This window comes from Eulemur rufifrons, chromosome 20 (genome assembly GCF_041146395.1).
Source record: "Eulemur rufifrons isolate Redbay chromosome 20, OSU_ERuf_1, whole genome shotgun sequence".
In the NCBI taxonomy this organism is placed as follows: domain Eukaryota; kingdom Metazoa; phylum Chordata; class Mammalia; order Primates; family Lemuridae; genus Eulemur; species Eulemur rufifrons.
In genome coordinates, this window is record NC_091002.1 from 38,765,507 (window position 1) to 38,783,177 (window position 17,671).

General features: G+C 48.2%; 2 protein-coding genes across 5 annotated transcripts in view; one reads left to right on the plus strand and one right to left on the minus strand.

The window, feature by feature from the left end:
• RRBP1 (ribosome binding protein 1) overlaps nt 1–8,400 on the minus strand; it is a 68,943-nt gene extending 60,543 nt beyond the window's left edge. For all 4 annotated transcript variants that reach the window (XM_069496108.1, XM_069496107.1, XM_069496106.1 and 1 more), the window contains exon 1: nt 8,342–8,400. The gene's annotated coding sequence lies outside the window, so the exon portion shown is untranslated. The remainder of the gene's footprint in view (nt 1–8,341) is intronic.
• A 2,160-nt stretch (nt 8,401–10,560) lies between these two features.
• BANF2 (BANF family member 2) overlaps nt 10,561–17,671 on the plus strand; it is a 34,827-nt gene continuing 27,716 nt past the window's right edge. Inside the window, exon 1 of the mRNA XM_069495771.1 lies at nt 10,561–10,611. Within this exon, the coding sequence (XP_069351872.1) occupies nt 10,561–10,611 (51 nt within the window). The remainder of the gene's footprint in view (nt 10,612–17,671) is intronic.

Sequence of the window (17,671 nt, forward strand, 5' to 3'; positions counted from 1 at the left end):
CCCCCCCCACCACTGACCCCTGGAGGTGGACGGATTTTCTAATTAGAAACATGTGGGCCAAAGCTAAATGAGGACTCATACCCAACTGTTGGTTCCTTTGTTTTTAAGAAATCCACTTCGGGAGGGAGCAATTCTGATGAAGAACTCAACCTCAAGATCAGGTCTCTGCTGAACTTCCCTCATTCAACTCCTGTGAGAAAAGCTGCCTTTCTACTCCAATTTGTATTAAGAAACAGCATTTGCTCATTAGCAATAAAATCTGACCCTTTCTCACAATCCCTCTGCAAAGGTCCTACTATAATTAACAAATTCTGCTGGCCAAATATCCCATCTCTATGACAAAAGATAACTTCAGCATGAGTGAGTTATTTCTTATTATTAATGGTAACTCAAACTTCATTTTGGTTCATTTTTAAAGTCATTTTATAATATATACCAAGCTCTCATATATTGCTGGTTGGCGTAAAAATCCGTATAAGCACTTTGGAAAAAAGCCTGGCACTTCTTTGAAAGCTGAGCATATCCCTCCTTAGGGTCCTACAATTCCACTCCTAGGTGCAGACCCAATGGAAATGTGTGCATGCACTCAGCAGAAGTCAGAGGCAAGAATGCTCACAGTAGTCTTGCAGGCCCAAACTGGAAAGTATCCAAGTACCCACCTACAGTAAAATGGATAAACTGATACATTCACATGCTGGGTTATTACACAATGAGAATGAATGAATGAAATACAACCATCCCAACAACCTGGATGACTCTTACAAGGCTGAACAAAAGACACAAAAGAGCATAGGCCATATGATCCCATTTACACCAAGTTCAAACACAGGCAAAATGAATTCACAGTGTTAGAAACAGGAGAGCAAGGCACCCTTGCGGCTGAGCAACAACTAGACAGGATACAAGAAGAGCTTGGGGAGGTCCCGAATAATCTATTTCTTGATCTGCTGGGTGTTTAGTTTGTGAATATTTATTGAGCTGTAGACTCACAATAGTGCATTTTTCTGTACATATTTTACTTTAGTAAAGAGTTAAAAATATGTGTGTCATCTTTGCTGGGAAAATGTCCCCCACGGATCCTGATGGAGGAGCATCTTTAAGACCTAAGGACTCTGTTACAGAGCACTGTTACTACACCACCTCCTAACTCTCTCACACGCACACATTGCTCCCTCCAAAGAAAGGAATTAACTGGGGGACCAGGCTCAAGGTCACCTCCCCACAAGACAGGGCAGTGACTCAGCGGGACCCACAGACCTTCACTGTCCTGTGGCCATGCCCACTGTGTTGTCTTCCTCACAGTCTTCTAAAAAGTCAAACTGTCCAGAATAAGGCTCGGGAAATTCCAACTTCAGAGGGAAGCAACTTAAGACGGAAAAGAGTAGCTGGGCTTCACAGCAGTGGCTAAAGTTCACCTTTTAAAACACCCTTATCAATAATAAGACTTTTCATTAAAAGTTTCAATAATTCATTTATTCTTTAGCATTGACTCTTTACTTCCCTCAATCACTGTGATTACTATTCAATTCTGAAAATTAACACTTTTCTAATTACTACAAATATTTACCAAGGAAATAAAAATGTACTCAACAGAACTAAAGCTATATCTAATTCCTATTTAGAATCAGTCTTAATTGAAAACAAAATTGGTTTAATACAGTTCAGTTGTAGATTTTAATCACTGAATGAGGAGTTCCAGAAAAATATACCACTTGGGTATAAACAATGGTCGTTCACCTTTTCATGTAAAATGACTAGGTCAGATGTTCCCATTAGAAAGGGCTTGGGAATCTATGATCAACTCTTCATTTCTTTGCCTAAAATTAAAAGGAGGAGAGAAAAGGACAAACGAAGGACAGAGGCTGGCCCTGGAATGGACCCAGAATTGACTCTTCCCAACCAGTCCAGCCTGCCTCAGCTGACTTCCATGCAAAATTCCTGAGAGGAAAGGACACCACCACAAGGTGAGGCAGGACAGTAACCTTAATCACTCCTCTTACTCCTTAGTCTGGTGAAGTCTGACCAAGAGGAAAGAAAATGTAATGCCAACTACAAGGAAAGAATTCTCCCACCTGCCACTTAGGGACACTTTTGCTCCCTAAACACAAAATCCACCTCTTTTCAGAGCAAACCAGCACATTGTTCAAACTCAAAATAACGTTTTATTTCCTGGTGAGTGTGTCATCACTGATACGCTCAGCTACTCTGCAAGCCCCACCTAACGCCCATCAGTTACACAGGGAAATAAAGGATGCTCATGGCCAAGTCTCCTCCCCGGAACTGATACGAACACCTGGGAAGGGCCTGTCTGTCGAGGTGCTGTGGATGATGGGCTGTGGAGAAACAGGTAGCCCTGAGATCAGTACAACCAGCTGGAGATTTGGGGCTCCGAGGAGAGAGCCAACACCCAAGCCCTCCCCTAAGGCTCACTTTCAACCCCTGGCCTCTGCTGCCAGAGCAGGGATTGTCCGCCATCTGACAGCACCCCTCTGCACGTGACTGTCAATTTCTTAACTGGGGCCAGGCTGGAGGCAATCCAAAAATCACTTGCATTTGGCTCTGGAATATGTTTTTCTGTTTATATGTGATACTCTAGGAATCTGGACTACTTCAGGCTAAATAATATACTCGCAGAACATGAGTGCTAGTAAATTATCTCCATTAGCTCAGCAAGAGTGGGGCATGTACTGTGTGCCAGTCACTGTTCTCCATAATGGGGAAACAAAATACATACATCCCTGCATCAGAAGAGCTTGCGCTCCAGTGGGGAAGATGACAAAGTCAGTCAAATATGGGGCATGCCAGGTGATGATGACAAGCAAGCGATGTAGAGAAGTGGGACAGGGAGTGGAGATGGAGGAGTGTCAGAGGCTGTGCCTTCAAAGAGGGTGGTCAACAGACCTGAAGGAGGTGGGGAGCTAGTCATGTGGCCATCTAAGGAAATGCTCCCCCAGTAAAGGCCAAAGCAGGTGCTAAGGCCCTGCCGCAGGAGCATGTCTGAGGAACAGAGAGGAGACCAATGTGGCCGGAGCAGAGGACCGAAGATGGCAGAAGTGAAGCCAGAGCAAAAGTGGGGCCCTCGGAGGCCACTGGAGACCCTGACCAAGCAGGGTCTTAAACAGAGGAGTGACATGATCTACTGTGGAATGAGGGCACAAGCAAGTGCCAGTGAAATAACCCAGGCAAGGAGTGATAGTAGTACGGACCAGGGTGGTACCAGCGGAGGTGGAGAGAACAGTCAGAGCCCAGCTCTGTTTAGAAGGTAGAGCTGATGGGATTTGCTAAGTCCAGGCCACAGGTATGAGAGAGCGAGGAGTTAAGGATAAACCAGGTTTGTGGCCTGAAAGATGGAGCTAGCTGGCCTAGTTTCATTTTACATGAGGAGAAAACTGAAGCCCAGGGAGGAAAAAAATAATGTCCAAAGCCACACCACCTATTTCTGGGATTGGAATCCCCCAACCAGTGCTTCTGCCACTGCCCCGGGCTATGCCTCAGTGGGAGACGCCGGTGACCAGTCCAGTAGCACCCACATGCCCTCCAGGCCTCTCAGGGATTGCCAATACCCAAGCACATCATGTAAATTAGGGTAGAATGCTGTGAACAACAGCACAGGCCCTGCCCAGAGAGGGCAACCACAGTCCACAAGAACTGATGTGGCCAGAAATTCCCGTTTTTCCCGAGAGAACTCACAAATCTAGATTTTAATGAAAAAAATTCTCCATTTTTAAAAGAGGCTCAATTATTTAATAACGTGGGGCTAGCCAAACAAATCTCCATGTACAGGCCAAGTTCAGTTCTTGTAGGGTACAACTTTTGAGCTTGTCTTAAGACAGCCTAACACAGACCTTGTTTACTTATACCTTGCCCAGGGTTGGTGTATAGAATTAAAGGTTTGAATTCAAGATGGTCTTTTATTCCAACTTTTAAGTCAGCAGATGATATTCATTATCACTATAAATAGCTGATAATTTCTAGTGGCTCAGTGGGTCTCCTTTCTAACCAAAAAGAGATCAAGTAGCCGTCCACCATTCTGGTTCTTCATTTAAAGTTAAACTTTGGTTTTATGTTATTCTATACAGAGTACTAATACTAAGATAGGCCCAAGAGTACAACTAAGAATTCAAAAATTCTTCTCAAATACTACCCAATGATCTCTTCAAAGTTATATGGAGTATAAATTGTCACTTGCCTAAAAAACAATTTATGCCAGCCCAGTATATTGGAACTCCAGTATTTTTGAACTTGCAAGGTTTGGGGACTGGGCAGGTATTCTAGTCTTGTCAAAATAATCTAATTTAGAAATTACAAAGCGTTTTTTATAAATTAAAGTTGCTGCCCATTGCTAGACAGGTAGGAGATATATGTTACTTAAGGCACATAAAGGAAACACAGATGTGTCTGGTTTTTAGATTCGGAAGTCTGGTTGCCTATTTTAGGAGAATCTGTCTTCCCAAGAAGGTAGTCTCCTAGGAGGTCCCTGAGTTAATTTTCTATAACACTAAGTGGCCCCCCTTGCCCAGGCCCTCTCACTTAGAATTAAATATTTACCTTCCTTACAAGCCATATGCTTTCTACCTAGTATCTATTTATTTTCAATATTGTGGTACATCTGACCATTTTGATGCTGTGGGTATTGGGTTTAAATCCTCCTGGGCAGGGCCACTATCTGTGTTGCCCCAACCCCTTTTTCTTGGAATGCAGCTTATAATATACACAAAGAGTTGGGACTAACGATTTCTAAAGGTAATATCTTATTAGGTTGAAATGTATTAACTGCATCTAGTCAACTGTCTTTGACCTGAAGAATAGGCAATTTTTCATGGTTCAATATAATATTTCCACATAATCAAGAGGAAAAGAAACTTGAATGTTTAGAGAATACCAATTACTTCTTCTAGACCAGCGCTATCCAACACAACATTCTATGATGATGGAAATGATCTAAATCCATACTGACCAATGTGTGACTACTGAGTACTTGCAATGTGGCTAAAGTGACCTTACCTTTTAAAATCAGATTCCACAACTTTGACATACATTTAGGCATCATGACAACCCCATTTTATAGTATAGGTATGGTTGTCACTCATTCAGTGAATGACAGTGTGGAGGCCCAGCAAGTCAGGTGTTTGTCAGAACAGTTCCTACTGCCCAGCTGCTAAGCAGTGTGGGCTTAGCTGTCTGTTCACCTTCTGGGCCTTATAATTCCACCTTCCTTGGTTCCATATCTTCTGAGGGAGGATATAGAACTAGAAGATCAAAATTAAAGCTTCAGTGGCAGGAAAGTACGGAGTCATTTGAAAATGTGGCAATGCGAGAAGGTATTTTTTGTTTTGTTTTTTTTCATCAGGTGTCTCCTTGTGTGCTGGGCCTTGAAACACTGTAAATGCAAATGAGAGACCAAGTTCTTATCTGAAGAAGCCATTGTCTAGAATTGTGTCCAATGTGGTAGCCACATGTAGCTAAAACAATTAAAATTAAGTAAAATAAAAATCCAGTTTCCTAAAAATTAAGTTGGCCTCAGCTTCACTTATCCAATGAGATAGCTGGATAACTATTGAGAATATTTTAGCAGGTATGGTTGTCTACCTCATTTAATCAATATTTGTTATGTTATATAGGCCAGGCCTATCATTGCAGGCCCATGATGTACAGATGGATAGCACAGTCCCTGCCATCATAATTCTGACCATTTTTTTCGCTCCTGAAACAAGATTTTAACAAAGAAAAATCTGATGTCTCAAAAGAACTGCTGACTCTCTGCTTATGTGTCATTCATTTATTAGTTAAATTCCCAGGGATAAAAGAACAAGTAAGAAGAGTCTGGGGTCCTGACATTTTCAAAAGGTGTCCCTGCTACATAATAAACCAATATTCCAATTCAATCATTTGCATTCAACCATTTAAACTGAGTTTGGCACTATATAATTATTGCAGCCAGTTGAGTTAGGACTCATTTCAGCAAAGAACATAATTGCTCAAATGTGACTTGATTTAGGATTTATTTAAAACTCTCCCATCACCAAAAAATATTCATACACCATGGTACCACTATAACTTCTTAATATCTCTGTACATGTTCAGAAGCTGATTCCTAAGTATGAAAGAAAAGAGTTCAGTTATAACATAGTGCCTACAGCTCTATCCACTGGAAACCCTCTGCTTCCAAACCCCAAGATACCTTTCTTGTCCCCCGCCCCCCAATCCTAGCCTCCTCCAGGCCTCAACTGGCCCAGCAGCCCTGCAAGCCAGCTCTGTAGTGTTCCATGTAAAGAGAGAAGTTAACCTACTAGGAGATCTGCCCCCGCCTTTGCTTAAATAGAGAGGGAAGTGGCATCTCCAGGACCTCAGAACCGGAAGCTTCTTTCTGGAAGGGAAATAGGTTGGCAGACCATAGTGGGACTGACCTTTGGAAAGTTCATGAAGGAATTAAGACATCAACACAATAAAGGAACATGCTGCAGGATCACCCAGATTTCTCTGGGTGTCAGATTAACAGGAAGTTAAGGCAAACAAGGAGAGTAAGGAGGTAGGCAGAGATAGCAGAGAATACTCCCAGACTGCATAGGATGGGGCTGGTGTAAAATTTGCAGCTGTTCTTCCTGGGAGTGCTGGACAGAAGACCTGGGTCTCTGAGGACAACCAGTTCTAAAGAGATATCTAGCCTGGTATGTGAGGCCCTATTGGACCTATTTCCCCCAAATTCCAGAAAATGCCATTCAGATGGCCCATACCCCGAAGGTTCTAGCAAGCTCAGTGAATAGATGAACAAATAGTAACATGGGAGGCTCCCCAGAGCCTTCAAAGTTTCATTTCCTTGGTGCTTCCCAGTCTCTTCTAACCTCTGACCTCCCGGAGTTATTGCCAAATTGCCTTCTGTTTGTACAAGTTCCCAGCAGTTCCCTGCGTCGCTCCCCCGACCCCATCGTGTGCAGGTGGTACTATCTGCAGGCTACAGACAAGGAAACCGGGGTTTAGAGGGGCCAAGGGACCTGAGAGGTGAGGTGGGCCAGTTAGCGTGCCCTAGGGTCTGGAATCCCGGCCGGCGACGTCTGCAGCCCCGCACCAGCCACAGGCAAGCTGAGCCTGGGCCCAGCTTCCTCCATGTCCCGCACGCCCCCGAAAATGCATCCCAAGGGGGCCGGCCAAGGCTTGTCGATACTTCCTACGTGTGCTGGGTCTCCACAGGTTTTCTCTCAAGTAGAAGACATCAGGAGCCCCGATTTTCAGACGAGGAAATGGAGACCTCCAACGAAACAACTTGGTGGGGTCACCCTCAACGGTGCCAGAACACTATACAAGGCCAAAACTTGTGATTTATAATCCGGGGAGAGGTCCTCAAAGCATCCTTAACGCCCCTCTGGAAGCGCTGGCCCCAGCCGCCCTCCCCTACCCAGGACGCAGCCAGGGAGCCTGGAGGGCCGTGGCGGCTGCCAGGCCGGGCGCCAGCGCACTTGGCCGGCCGGGCCGGAGGTGTCCGCTTCCGCCCGGGCCTGGCACTGCCGGCCCATTCATCGTGGCTGCGGGCGGGGCGGACCGGGCAGGGCCCGGGGTGCCCCTGTCCCCAGACAGGCGCCCTCGCGCAGGGCTCCGCGCGGCCCCGCCGAGGAAACGGTGCCTCCGGCCCCGCCGCCAGGGGGAGCAGGGAGCCGCCTCCCGCACTCAGGGAAGTTGCCACCGCGGCCGACCGGACGCCCGTGGCCTGGACAGCCGCCCCGGATCCCCACGCCGAGAGCCCAGCGGCCCCGGCTCGCCCCGTCGGAGGCCGCCCCAACCTCCTGAAGCGCCACCAGGCTGTGGCCGGCAGGCGGGCGCGCTGGGCCCGCGGGCCCCCCATTCAATCCCGCCCTTCTCCCCCCGGCCGGCCTCCGCCGCCTTCCGCTCGCCCCCCCACCCCTCCGGCCCGGACTCCAGCCCGGCAACGTCATCCGGCGGCTTCCCGAAACTTAACCCCTTCCTCCGCCAGCTGTGCGCCGCCCCGCGCCGCAGCCAACTTTCTTCACCCAACTTCGGAGCGCGCGGGCCGGCCCGACGGCCCGGCGCGGGGGAGGGGTCGCCACGTCGCGCCTCGGGACCGCCTCAGGTCCCACACGGCGAGGGACGTGGTGTCCACGCCGCGGGCCGCGCACGGCCGACGCCCCTGCAGGGGGGTCGCCCAGCAACCCCCCTAAGCCCGACCCCGAGGGTCCGCGGCCGTGGCGACGGCGGGCGGCGGGCGGGCCGGCGCTGCCGGGGGAGGGGCAGCCAAGGAGACGTGTCACTCTCAGTGCGGCGGGCCCAGGTCCCCCAACCGCCCGGCCCGCGCGCCGCCGCCGCTGCAGGGCCCGGCCAAGTTTCTTACCTGCAGCCGGAGACGCGAGAGGGAGAGCGAGAGGGCAGGAGCCGCCGCCTTCGCCGCCGCCGCCGCGGAACCGTGAGAGAGGAGCCGGCCGAGCCTCCACTGAGAAGCAGTCCCCGAGCAGCTGCAGGCACCGCGACCCCGACGCCGCCCGCCCCGTCTGCCGTCCGCTCCGGCCGCTCGCTGGCTGCGTGCGCGCGTGTGGAGTCGTGGCACTTTCTGCCTCCGAGCTGGCGAACGGCCCCCTCCGCCGGGATCGCCGCCTCCTGCCTTCCCCACCCGGGCCAGCCGTTCATCTAGCCGCCTCTCCCCATTGGTCCTCGCCCCGCCACTCTACCGGTCGCTGGCCATTCAGGACGCGGGCGGCCGAGCCGCGGCGGCAGCCATTGGGTCGAAAGGAGGGTCTCCACTTCGGCCAATGGGAGAGGGGAGGAGCTGCGGGGAGCCGTGGGGGGCGGGTCCTGGGAGGGGCGGGACCGAGCGGCGCGGCGCTCGGCTCTGCGCGGGGGCGGGACAGGGCAGGAACGCCCCGCCTACGGGGGGGGTCGCCGCCGGCTCCGCCCACTCTGGGCCGGGGCGCTCCCAGCAGTCGCTGACATGAGGCAACCTCTGGCCAGGCAGCAAGGAGAAGGTTCGAATCCCGGCGGCCCCGGGCCTGCTCCTCTGGATATCATCGGGCTGAGATAGCAGCGGATGGATGTCACCCTTAGCAGGGTTGCTCAATCCTTGAACAAACAGGGAAACTGCTTTATTTAAATCCAACTAACTTCCCGCGAAGCAGCACCCCCTGGGGCCTCTGAGTGTGAGGACAAGTTGTGCTGTCTGCCTGGGTAGGGCAAGTTCTTATCTTCAAAGGGATTGCAATCAGCATTGGAAAGAATTTCTTTGAGTAAATGGAGGGATTAGAATGGAAAAGCCAGAAGGTGCACAAGGAGTTGAAGTGGATGTCATTGCACCCATTGTTAGGGAGGGTACCACTGAGGCACAGTCTATTTGAGATACCCGCAGCCGGCAGAGCAATAATCACAGCCCACCTTATGGCATTTTATTCTGTGTAATGGGGAAGGTGGGGGGTTCTGACCTAGGAAAACTCACCTATTTCCCAGAAAACTGAACAACTAACTGATACTTCCTCATTACGTGACTTTTCCCCCAATATTAGCCAACACTCTCTCTTCATAGTCAAATAAGTCTTTCAATTAAAATAATTTTAGGCTTGGTTTTTAACCATTTATATCTCTTAAAGCTAACCATTTGAACTTGAATCAAAACCAGCTTCTTTGTAAATCAAGGTTTCCAAGAGGCCAAAAGGGCTGTAGCTGCCTAATCTGCCCCACATCACTTCCCTGGCCCCTGTGGCTGCAGAACCCTGTGCCTGATATCTATTTCTTGGACAATTTCCAACCCTCAACCCCCATTTGTCATTGGTACCGTAGTTGTTAGAAAGATGTGAAAAATACAGGCCCTTCATGAGGGAATAAAGAGGGATTGGGTTGAAATTAAACCGTTCATTCCTATTTTTAATCTCAGCAGTTTCTTAGCACATTAATGATTAATCAGCAGGAATTAACCTGGATTAGCTTTCAACACTCAGTCATTTTTCAGCAGTGAGCCCCAGCTTGAAGTAAAAGTCAAGAATCCCAGCTCTCTGGCTGGCAGTTGCTACCAACTAGTCCAACCTGACCACAGGTAAGCCACTTAACCTCTCTGAACATGGGTATACTATACTCCCTAGGACAGTCACTTCCTTGTCTGGGTTTGGGGAGGAAAGTCATTTGTTCATTCATTCATTCATTCATTCACTGGTGTTTGTTGAGAGCCTGGTGCGTATACGGCGCCAGGCTGGGCAAGTGGCCTAGTGTGATGCATAGATCCGGTAAGGACCCATCGACCTCGAGGGCCTGTCCGGGGGCAGGGGCCTCCTTTAGCTTGTTTGCTATTGGTCTTTGTTTTAGTTTTCCCAGAAGCAGATCCTGGCAGCATCCCCCATCCATTTGGGGGATGATCCTAGGAAACTGGTGGAGAAGTGGGGTGGGAAGGAGCACCATATTAAGCAAATGACTACTGTGGGCAACCAGGGCTCAATGTCACTGGGGATGCTGGGACACTGGGTGGAACACACCCCAGAGATGTTCCACCTGAGGGCCAAGGATGTGGTTATTTATCCACCAACTCCCAGTCCTCATCGGGTGAGGGCTCCTTTTGGGGGAACTTTAGCCCCCATGCCCCGTCGGCCAGAGAAAGCCTTGCAGCAAGAAGCTCTTGGCAGAACGGTGAGTGCCCAGAGGGTATGTCAGGGCCCCAGCCATGTCTTCTGCGCTGTGAGCCAGCGCCTGCGTGGAACAGAGGCTCAGGAAATACGTGCTCTGTAGATACTGTTGCAGGGATGATTAAATTACAAAGTCCTTAGGCGTGAGACAAGTTTGCAAAAAAGGGGCTCCCTGTCTGTTCCCTCCCATAATTCAACATTGGGTTTGGCCTCAGCACAACATTCATTCCAGGCTGGAAGAGAAGCTTGGTTTGAGCCTTCGCTTTTCCCTGGGCCCTGCCCCTGGGTGTGCTGGGAGACTCCTTCCCCCAGCCTTGTCACCCTCATGCAACTTTGAGCAGAGACATCAACGCCCCTGCCCCAGGCTCTGTCAGGGCTGGTCTGTCCACCCCTGAGGTGGCCTGGCTCTCACAGCCACTGCTGCCCCTGCTGACCCCCCACCTCTAGCCCCGTGCAGCCTCTACAGCTCACCCAAGGCAGATCTGGAAAAACCAGAACCACCCCCAGGACCGGATGGATGGGGGATGCCTGTCAGGAGAGTAAGAGGCATTGCATCCCCCAGCTCAGACCTTCACCACAGGCCCAGATCTGCTAAATCATGCAGCCTTCCAGCAGCGCAACAAAGAGCACAGCCCACAGTCCAGCCTCCAGACTCGGTCTGCTCAGTGCCCGGCTGCCCAGGCCGGAGCCTAGGAAACAGGTCCCTGCCATCCCCCAAGGGCCATCCAGTGAGGGGCTCTCAGGTCATTTCAACACAAAGTCAGCAGTCAGAAAGAGAGTAGCCCTAAGCGATCATCTGGGAGCCCCCCAGGCAAGGGAGTCCTCCAGACTGAGGGGAGCAGAGGGCGACAGCAGAGGCTGGAAGGAGAAGTGGGAAGAGGCCAGGCCAAAAAGGGTGCACCTGGTGAGGAACAGTGTGGGCAAGGAAAGACATGATGATCTGAGATCATGCAATGCAAGAGGGAAAACTAGGAGCTATCGCCAAAGCCTGCATGATGAAGGAGAGGGCAGGAGAACATGAGTCTCCGAAGGTGAATGGAAAATGAGGGAACGTTTTGTTCTCGGAATGATGTAAATATTCCATATCTTGATTATAGTAGTAGTTACATGGCTGTGCTAAAACTCATCAAATTGTACACTCTTAAAGAGGGTGAATTTGGTTTGGAAGCAAATTATACTTCCATCAACTGGACTCAAAAAAAAAAAAGAGAACATATTAGGTTTTAGTTGTGTATTAAAAACAAATAATGCATTCTTACTGGAAAAAATTAAACATACAAGAATAATTACCTAGTATGGTCCATTAACTCATGACAGTGCTTTGCTTTCTATTACTAAATTGCAAATGTTTTAAAAGAGTAGGCAGAAAGATGAAAATATCTTACAATTTCAAAAGAGGTTTTGCTTTGTCAACAACTATGAAAGGACGACAAACAGGATAAAATGTCATGTGGACAAAAAAGTCCCTACAGCAATATAGAACATGTTTGGGTCTTACCACATGTCAGGTATCATTTGAGATGCCCTACAAATATGTAAAGTTATTTAACCTTCAGAACAACCCTATAAGGGAGATATAGTTATTGTCTCTGTTTTGGAGATGAGGAATGTGAAGCACAGAAGAGTTGAGTGACCTGCCCGCTGTCACAGGGCTAGTCAGAGGACAAGCGTTTGGCCTGAGGGTCCCTGCACACAACTGCTACATTCAGTGCCAGGTCTTGGAAGGTGTGCTGTACCTGCAGGAAGGAAGCCTACCCCTCTGATGGTGGCAACTCAGGGAAGGGTTTGTGATAAGTGACAGACAGCCACGATCACTCCCTTCCCTCTCTCTTTTGGGTGACTGCGATGCTCAGCTATATCAGGGACTCGCTAAGGTGGGAGACCATCCATAGCAAAAGCTCAGGTGAGATGTGAGGACGGCTTAAATGGGGCAGTGGTCAGAGTGGGAGGTGCACAAGTCCTCCATGAGGAGTGTTTAGTGAGACCTGGTGACCACCAGGTGTGAGCCCCCATTTCTGGCCCGAGTGACAGGGAGCATGGTGATGTCACTAATGGGGCAGGATGCACAGAAGAATGAGCAGGTGGGACACAGGAATTGGGAGGAATGTTGTGTTTTGTTTTGACATGTTGAAATCAAGGACCCTGAGGAAAGTCCAGGTGGAGATATCGTTCCTATGGGTCTGAAGCTCAAGGGTTGATGTCAAGGTCAGTGATACAGTTGGGAAACCTAAACATACCAGTTGAAGTTCAAACCCCAAGGACAGCAATGATCTCACACGGCCCATAGAGCTGGGAGCTGTACATGGAGGGAACAGGAGAAAGCCAATGCTTGAGTCCTGGGCAGAGAAAGGAAAACCCACAAAAGAGTCTTGTATCAATCAGCTTTTGCTGTGTAACAAACCACTCCCAAACTCAGTGGCTTAAAAGAAGTATGGCTTCTTATTGGAGCTCACACATCTGTGAGTCAGCTGGGGCTTGGCTGATCTTGGCCAGCTCACTCACAGGACTCTTAGTGGTGGTAGGTGGGGAACCCCCCTGGCCTGGGCTTGGCTGGGGCACCTTAGAAGCTCTGCCCCACTTGGCTCACCCCGTCTTCCTGGGATCAGTGAGCTAGAGGGGGCATTCCTTTCTCAAGGCGATGGATGAAGCCAAAGAAAACAAGCAGAAATAAACACGATGTATTTGTGTAGGTGAGCCCAGATTCAAGGGGCTTAGCTAGTTAGGCTCTTCTCTGAGACTGACAGAGATGAAGAGCTCAGGACCTGTAGTCCAGAACTTCATCCCCTATTTCTGGTTTACTTCATTCAAGAAGCATTTGTGGAGCACTGCTGCATGCTACAGTCTACACTGGCTGCTAAGAACTCAACAGAGAACAGGACAAATAGGATCCTCAATGAATTCATAGTCTAGTGTCGATGGGAGGCAGATGATCATAATTCAACAGACTGGCGTTCAGCCTGTGGTTCATGCTCCACAGTAAATTCGCAGGGTCAAGTGGTGTACGGGAGCTGAGAGGGACAAACCTGTCTTTGGCCCCTCTTTCTCATTGCAATCCATCCTGCTCACCTAAGCACACTCCACTACTTCTCTCCTGTCCTGCCCCCCACCTCAGGAGCCTAAAAGGGTCAGCACCACATCAATTCTCTTTTGTTCTGCTAGACTTTTGTGGACCCCCCCCATATACCAGTGTCTCCCTCCAATTGCCAAGCTCCGCCTCTTCTCTCTGTGCCCACCCATGCCCCTGCCCAAAGCACACCTCTCCCCCCAGCCTTGAGCGCCATCCTCACCCTCTCATCTTTCAAGTGCTGCCTTTGGTCATCATTCTGTAATTGGCACTAAGTCTGCCAGGCACCATCTCAGTGTCCTCAGTGGGGTGGGGGTGTGTGCAAAGTTGAATTGAACTTGGTTATTCTCTACCCTTGAAAAGCCCACAGAACTGCTCCCTCACAGAACCTCTGGATACATATTCCCCCCCCTTGTCCCCTGCCCTACCAGCTCCCATTGGAAGCCACCTGGACACAACTGGGCACCAAAATTCACTGGTAGATTCTGTATACAGGAATCATGACTCTTCAATAACTATAAAATCTTACAAAAGGCCTGAGTCATACTTTTTTCCTTCTAAATTCTCTGTGATTTCATTTCTGCAATGAGCTGCTTTTAGCTTCAGGAAGTCCTTTCTTCTGTCTATCTTAAATCACTTCTCTACTGTGTACTTATTTGTTAAAGTCTTCATGGCTTTAGGGCAGAGCTAAGGCTCAATGCTGGGGCCCCGCTAAGCATTCTCGAAGTGCATGTCGGTTGATTAGCGAGTGCCTGGTACTTAAACATCATTATTGGATTCCTTCCTTCAGGTTCTTGCCTCCAGACTTAAAAACTGCAGCTCCTTAAACCTTTCTTCCCCAACCACTTAATCATCGTGTGGCTCTTATCAAATTCTGTTAATCAGCTTTTTTTTTTTATTTTTAAATCATGAGTGAGAGTTTTGAAGAAAGTCCTTAAACCAGAAGGGAAAAAAAAAAAAGAAAGTAAAATAAAAATTCAGAAAGGGCTCGCTAGGGTGATTGAGCTCAGCTTTCTGCTTTTACCCTAGCAGGCCCTTCAGCCAGCTAATAGATCAAGCAGACTGTCTCAGCTCAGCACAGCCGACCCAGCCTCTGATCTCAATGGACACTGCAGAAAAATCAGACTTGGAGGAGTGAGAACATAGCCTGCAGCCCCATCGGTACTCTGCTGATGGTCAGTGTGGTCAGAAAACTCCCGGCCTGGGCAGAATTTGGTTAGCTGGTTTAATTTAGGCAACGTTCATTCTTCCTTCCAGTGTCATTCCATTGTGAGTCTACATTCTCCCGGTGTTCTAGATGCCATCTGGTGGGGGCAGTGTATGTATGAGAGAGAAGACCTCAGACTAATTCACACTAAAGTTTTACTGACTTACCATCCCATGCCTCCAAAACATTTTTACCAAACTGCCTCTAATGGCAGGGAAGAGTGAAGGTGGATGCGGAAGAGGGGTGTGTCCTCCAAGAAAGGCATGGATGTTTATGTTAAACACCTATGTGATTTTTGTATTCTCCAAAATATATGCACATAAGCAGGTTTTCTCAAAATGGGAGTAGTTTCATTGTTATTTTTATGACATAAGAGTAATACATATGAATACATAATACAGATAATATAGAGAAGGTATCAAGAAAAATGTAAAAAATCACTTGAAGTTCCAACCCCCTGATGTGACATTTAAATTTTTTTCCCTACTACATTAGTTTCTATTTATAAAGATACATTGCTTGTTTTAATATAAAAGAGTGTTTTAAATTGCTTGCCTGCCACTGTGTAAAAAGATTCCAGCTATTTACCTGGTAGCATCAGATCCAGGCACTGGGGGATTGACCCAGCCTGTTTCCCAGCTTGAAAAGCCACACTTGGGTATGACCCCCTCCAGGAACCATGTACATTTCAGAAGAGGAGGAAAGAGACAGGGCAGAAGAACTTTCTGGAAATGTACTGGGTGGGCACCTTAGGGAGGAAGAGGGTGCTTTCCTGCCTCTGCCCAAGTCACCCGCGGGCAGCAGGCGGCCACCGAGATAGGCCATGCACTTTGCAGTGTGCTGGTGTTTCCCTGAGTGACCCACCTACAAATACAAACCTAGATTAATCTTCCTTACAGGGAGGCTTCACCCTCCTTCAGCAGAGCGCTAAACACGCCAATTCCTAAAGACGTGTTTTCTTTCTTTCAGGCACGAAAATTAATGAGCTCCATCTTTGGCATGGGTTAGAAAATTCCACTGTGGCGTTGGCAGGGCTTACACCGGCACCAGAACTTTAAAGAAGCCCCACGCTGAAAGCTACAAGGAACAAACGTAAGGCAGATTGGTCTGATTTCCTTGCTCACAGTGGGGAAAAGACGGGGAAATGAGAAAGGAACAAAGCACCTGGCTAGGAGAGGTGTGTCCAGTCGGAAGAAACCCTTTTCCGAGGTGTTCTGGATGCATCCTTCTTGGCGGGCAGCACAATGCCCTCCGATTCCCCGCATCCTCACAACACAGGCTGACTTAGAGCCTGACCATCAGTGGCAAGTGTTTAGACCTGTGGCCGCCAGGCACATCTTGGGCCGATTCCTTCAGCCACTGGGGTGGAAACAAGTAGCGTTTGCTTTCTCTCATTTTTGCAAAATAGTTGGTGGGCTGAATACATACAACGTGTGGCCTAGTTGTCAATGAGTATTTGTTCATTCATTCAGTAAATGATTTTTGAGCACCTACTGTGCTCCAGGGGCTGGAGATACAGCAGTGGACAAAACAGACATAAACCTGTGCATGAGGAGATTTGGGCTGGGGGTGGAAAATCAGCATTAAACAAGCAAGATAATTTGAAGTAGCGCTAATAAAACAGAGCGAGGGATGGAAAGTGATAGCGAAGAGGAATCTATTTTAGGTGCTTCGGTAAAGCCTCAAGTGACATTGGAGATGAAATCGGAATCACCAGAAGGAACCAGCTGTGGGAAGATGTGGGAACAAAAGTCTTCTAGGTAGAGGGAACCGCATGTGCAAAGGCCCTGAGGCAGGAACGTGTTTGACGATTTCAGGAAACTGAGTGAAGCTGGTAAGGAAGTAGTAGTAATGAACAAGGGGTGAAGAGTTAGAAAGGAAGGCAGGGGCTAGCTTTGTGATGTGAAACATTACATCTAACGTGGTAGAGTGTTTTATAGCTTGCAGAGGGCTTTGAACACACACATCATCTCATTTTAATCATGCCAACAACCCTATTACATAGATAAGGAAACTGAGGCTCAGGAGATAACTTCCTAAAGGTCACAAAACTAGGAAGTGTTGGAACAGGACCTTTGACCAAGGACTCTGCACAACTCCAGAAGGCACCATCCACAGAGCAGGGGAGACATTTGTATCACTGTTTGGAGTTTCTGTGGTGAACACCTGTGCCACTGTACGTAGTGGCTCTGTGCCAGCTCAGATCCACGTTCTCCTAATTTCTGTGCTTTTTCTGTGCTGGGCGCTATCAGGAATACAAAGAGTAAAGATTTTATCCCAGCCCTTGATGAGCACATGATGTGGTTAAAGAGAAACAATGTCTGAAAAGATGGTGGATGATATAAGACAGCATTTGTTTCTGGCAAGAATATTATGGTTGACTTAGTAAGACACAAGAGATTTGAGCCTGGCTTGAAAACGTCAGTTGGTGGACATACAGGGAAAAAAATCCATAGACTTCTTCACACAAACGTGTTAAAATCTAGTATGTTGTAGACCACCATAAGTGCTTGCTTTCAGCAGCTTGTAATTTTTAGAAAAGAATATTTGTCATTGTATTATATAAAAAATACACATAGGTAAAATTTTGGTGAATCTAGGAAAAGAAAAAAATCTTCTATAATCTCATGTATGAAACACAACCATTTTTTTGGATTTTAGTGTATTTCCTTCTAGCTTTTTCCTCTAGGCAAGCAATGTGTGTCTGTATATATGTGTATATGTGTATTAATATTATATATCATATATATACACACCACACATACATATATGTGTATATATTCACCTTTATTG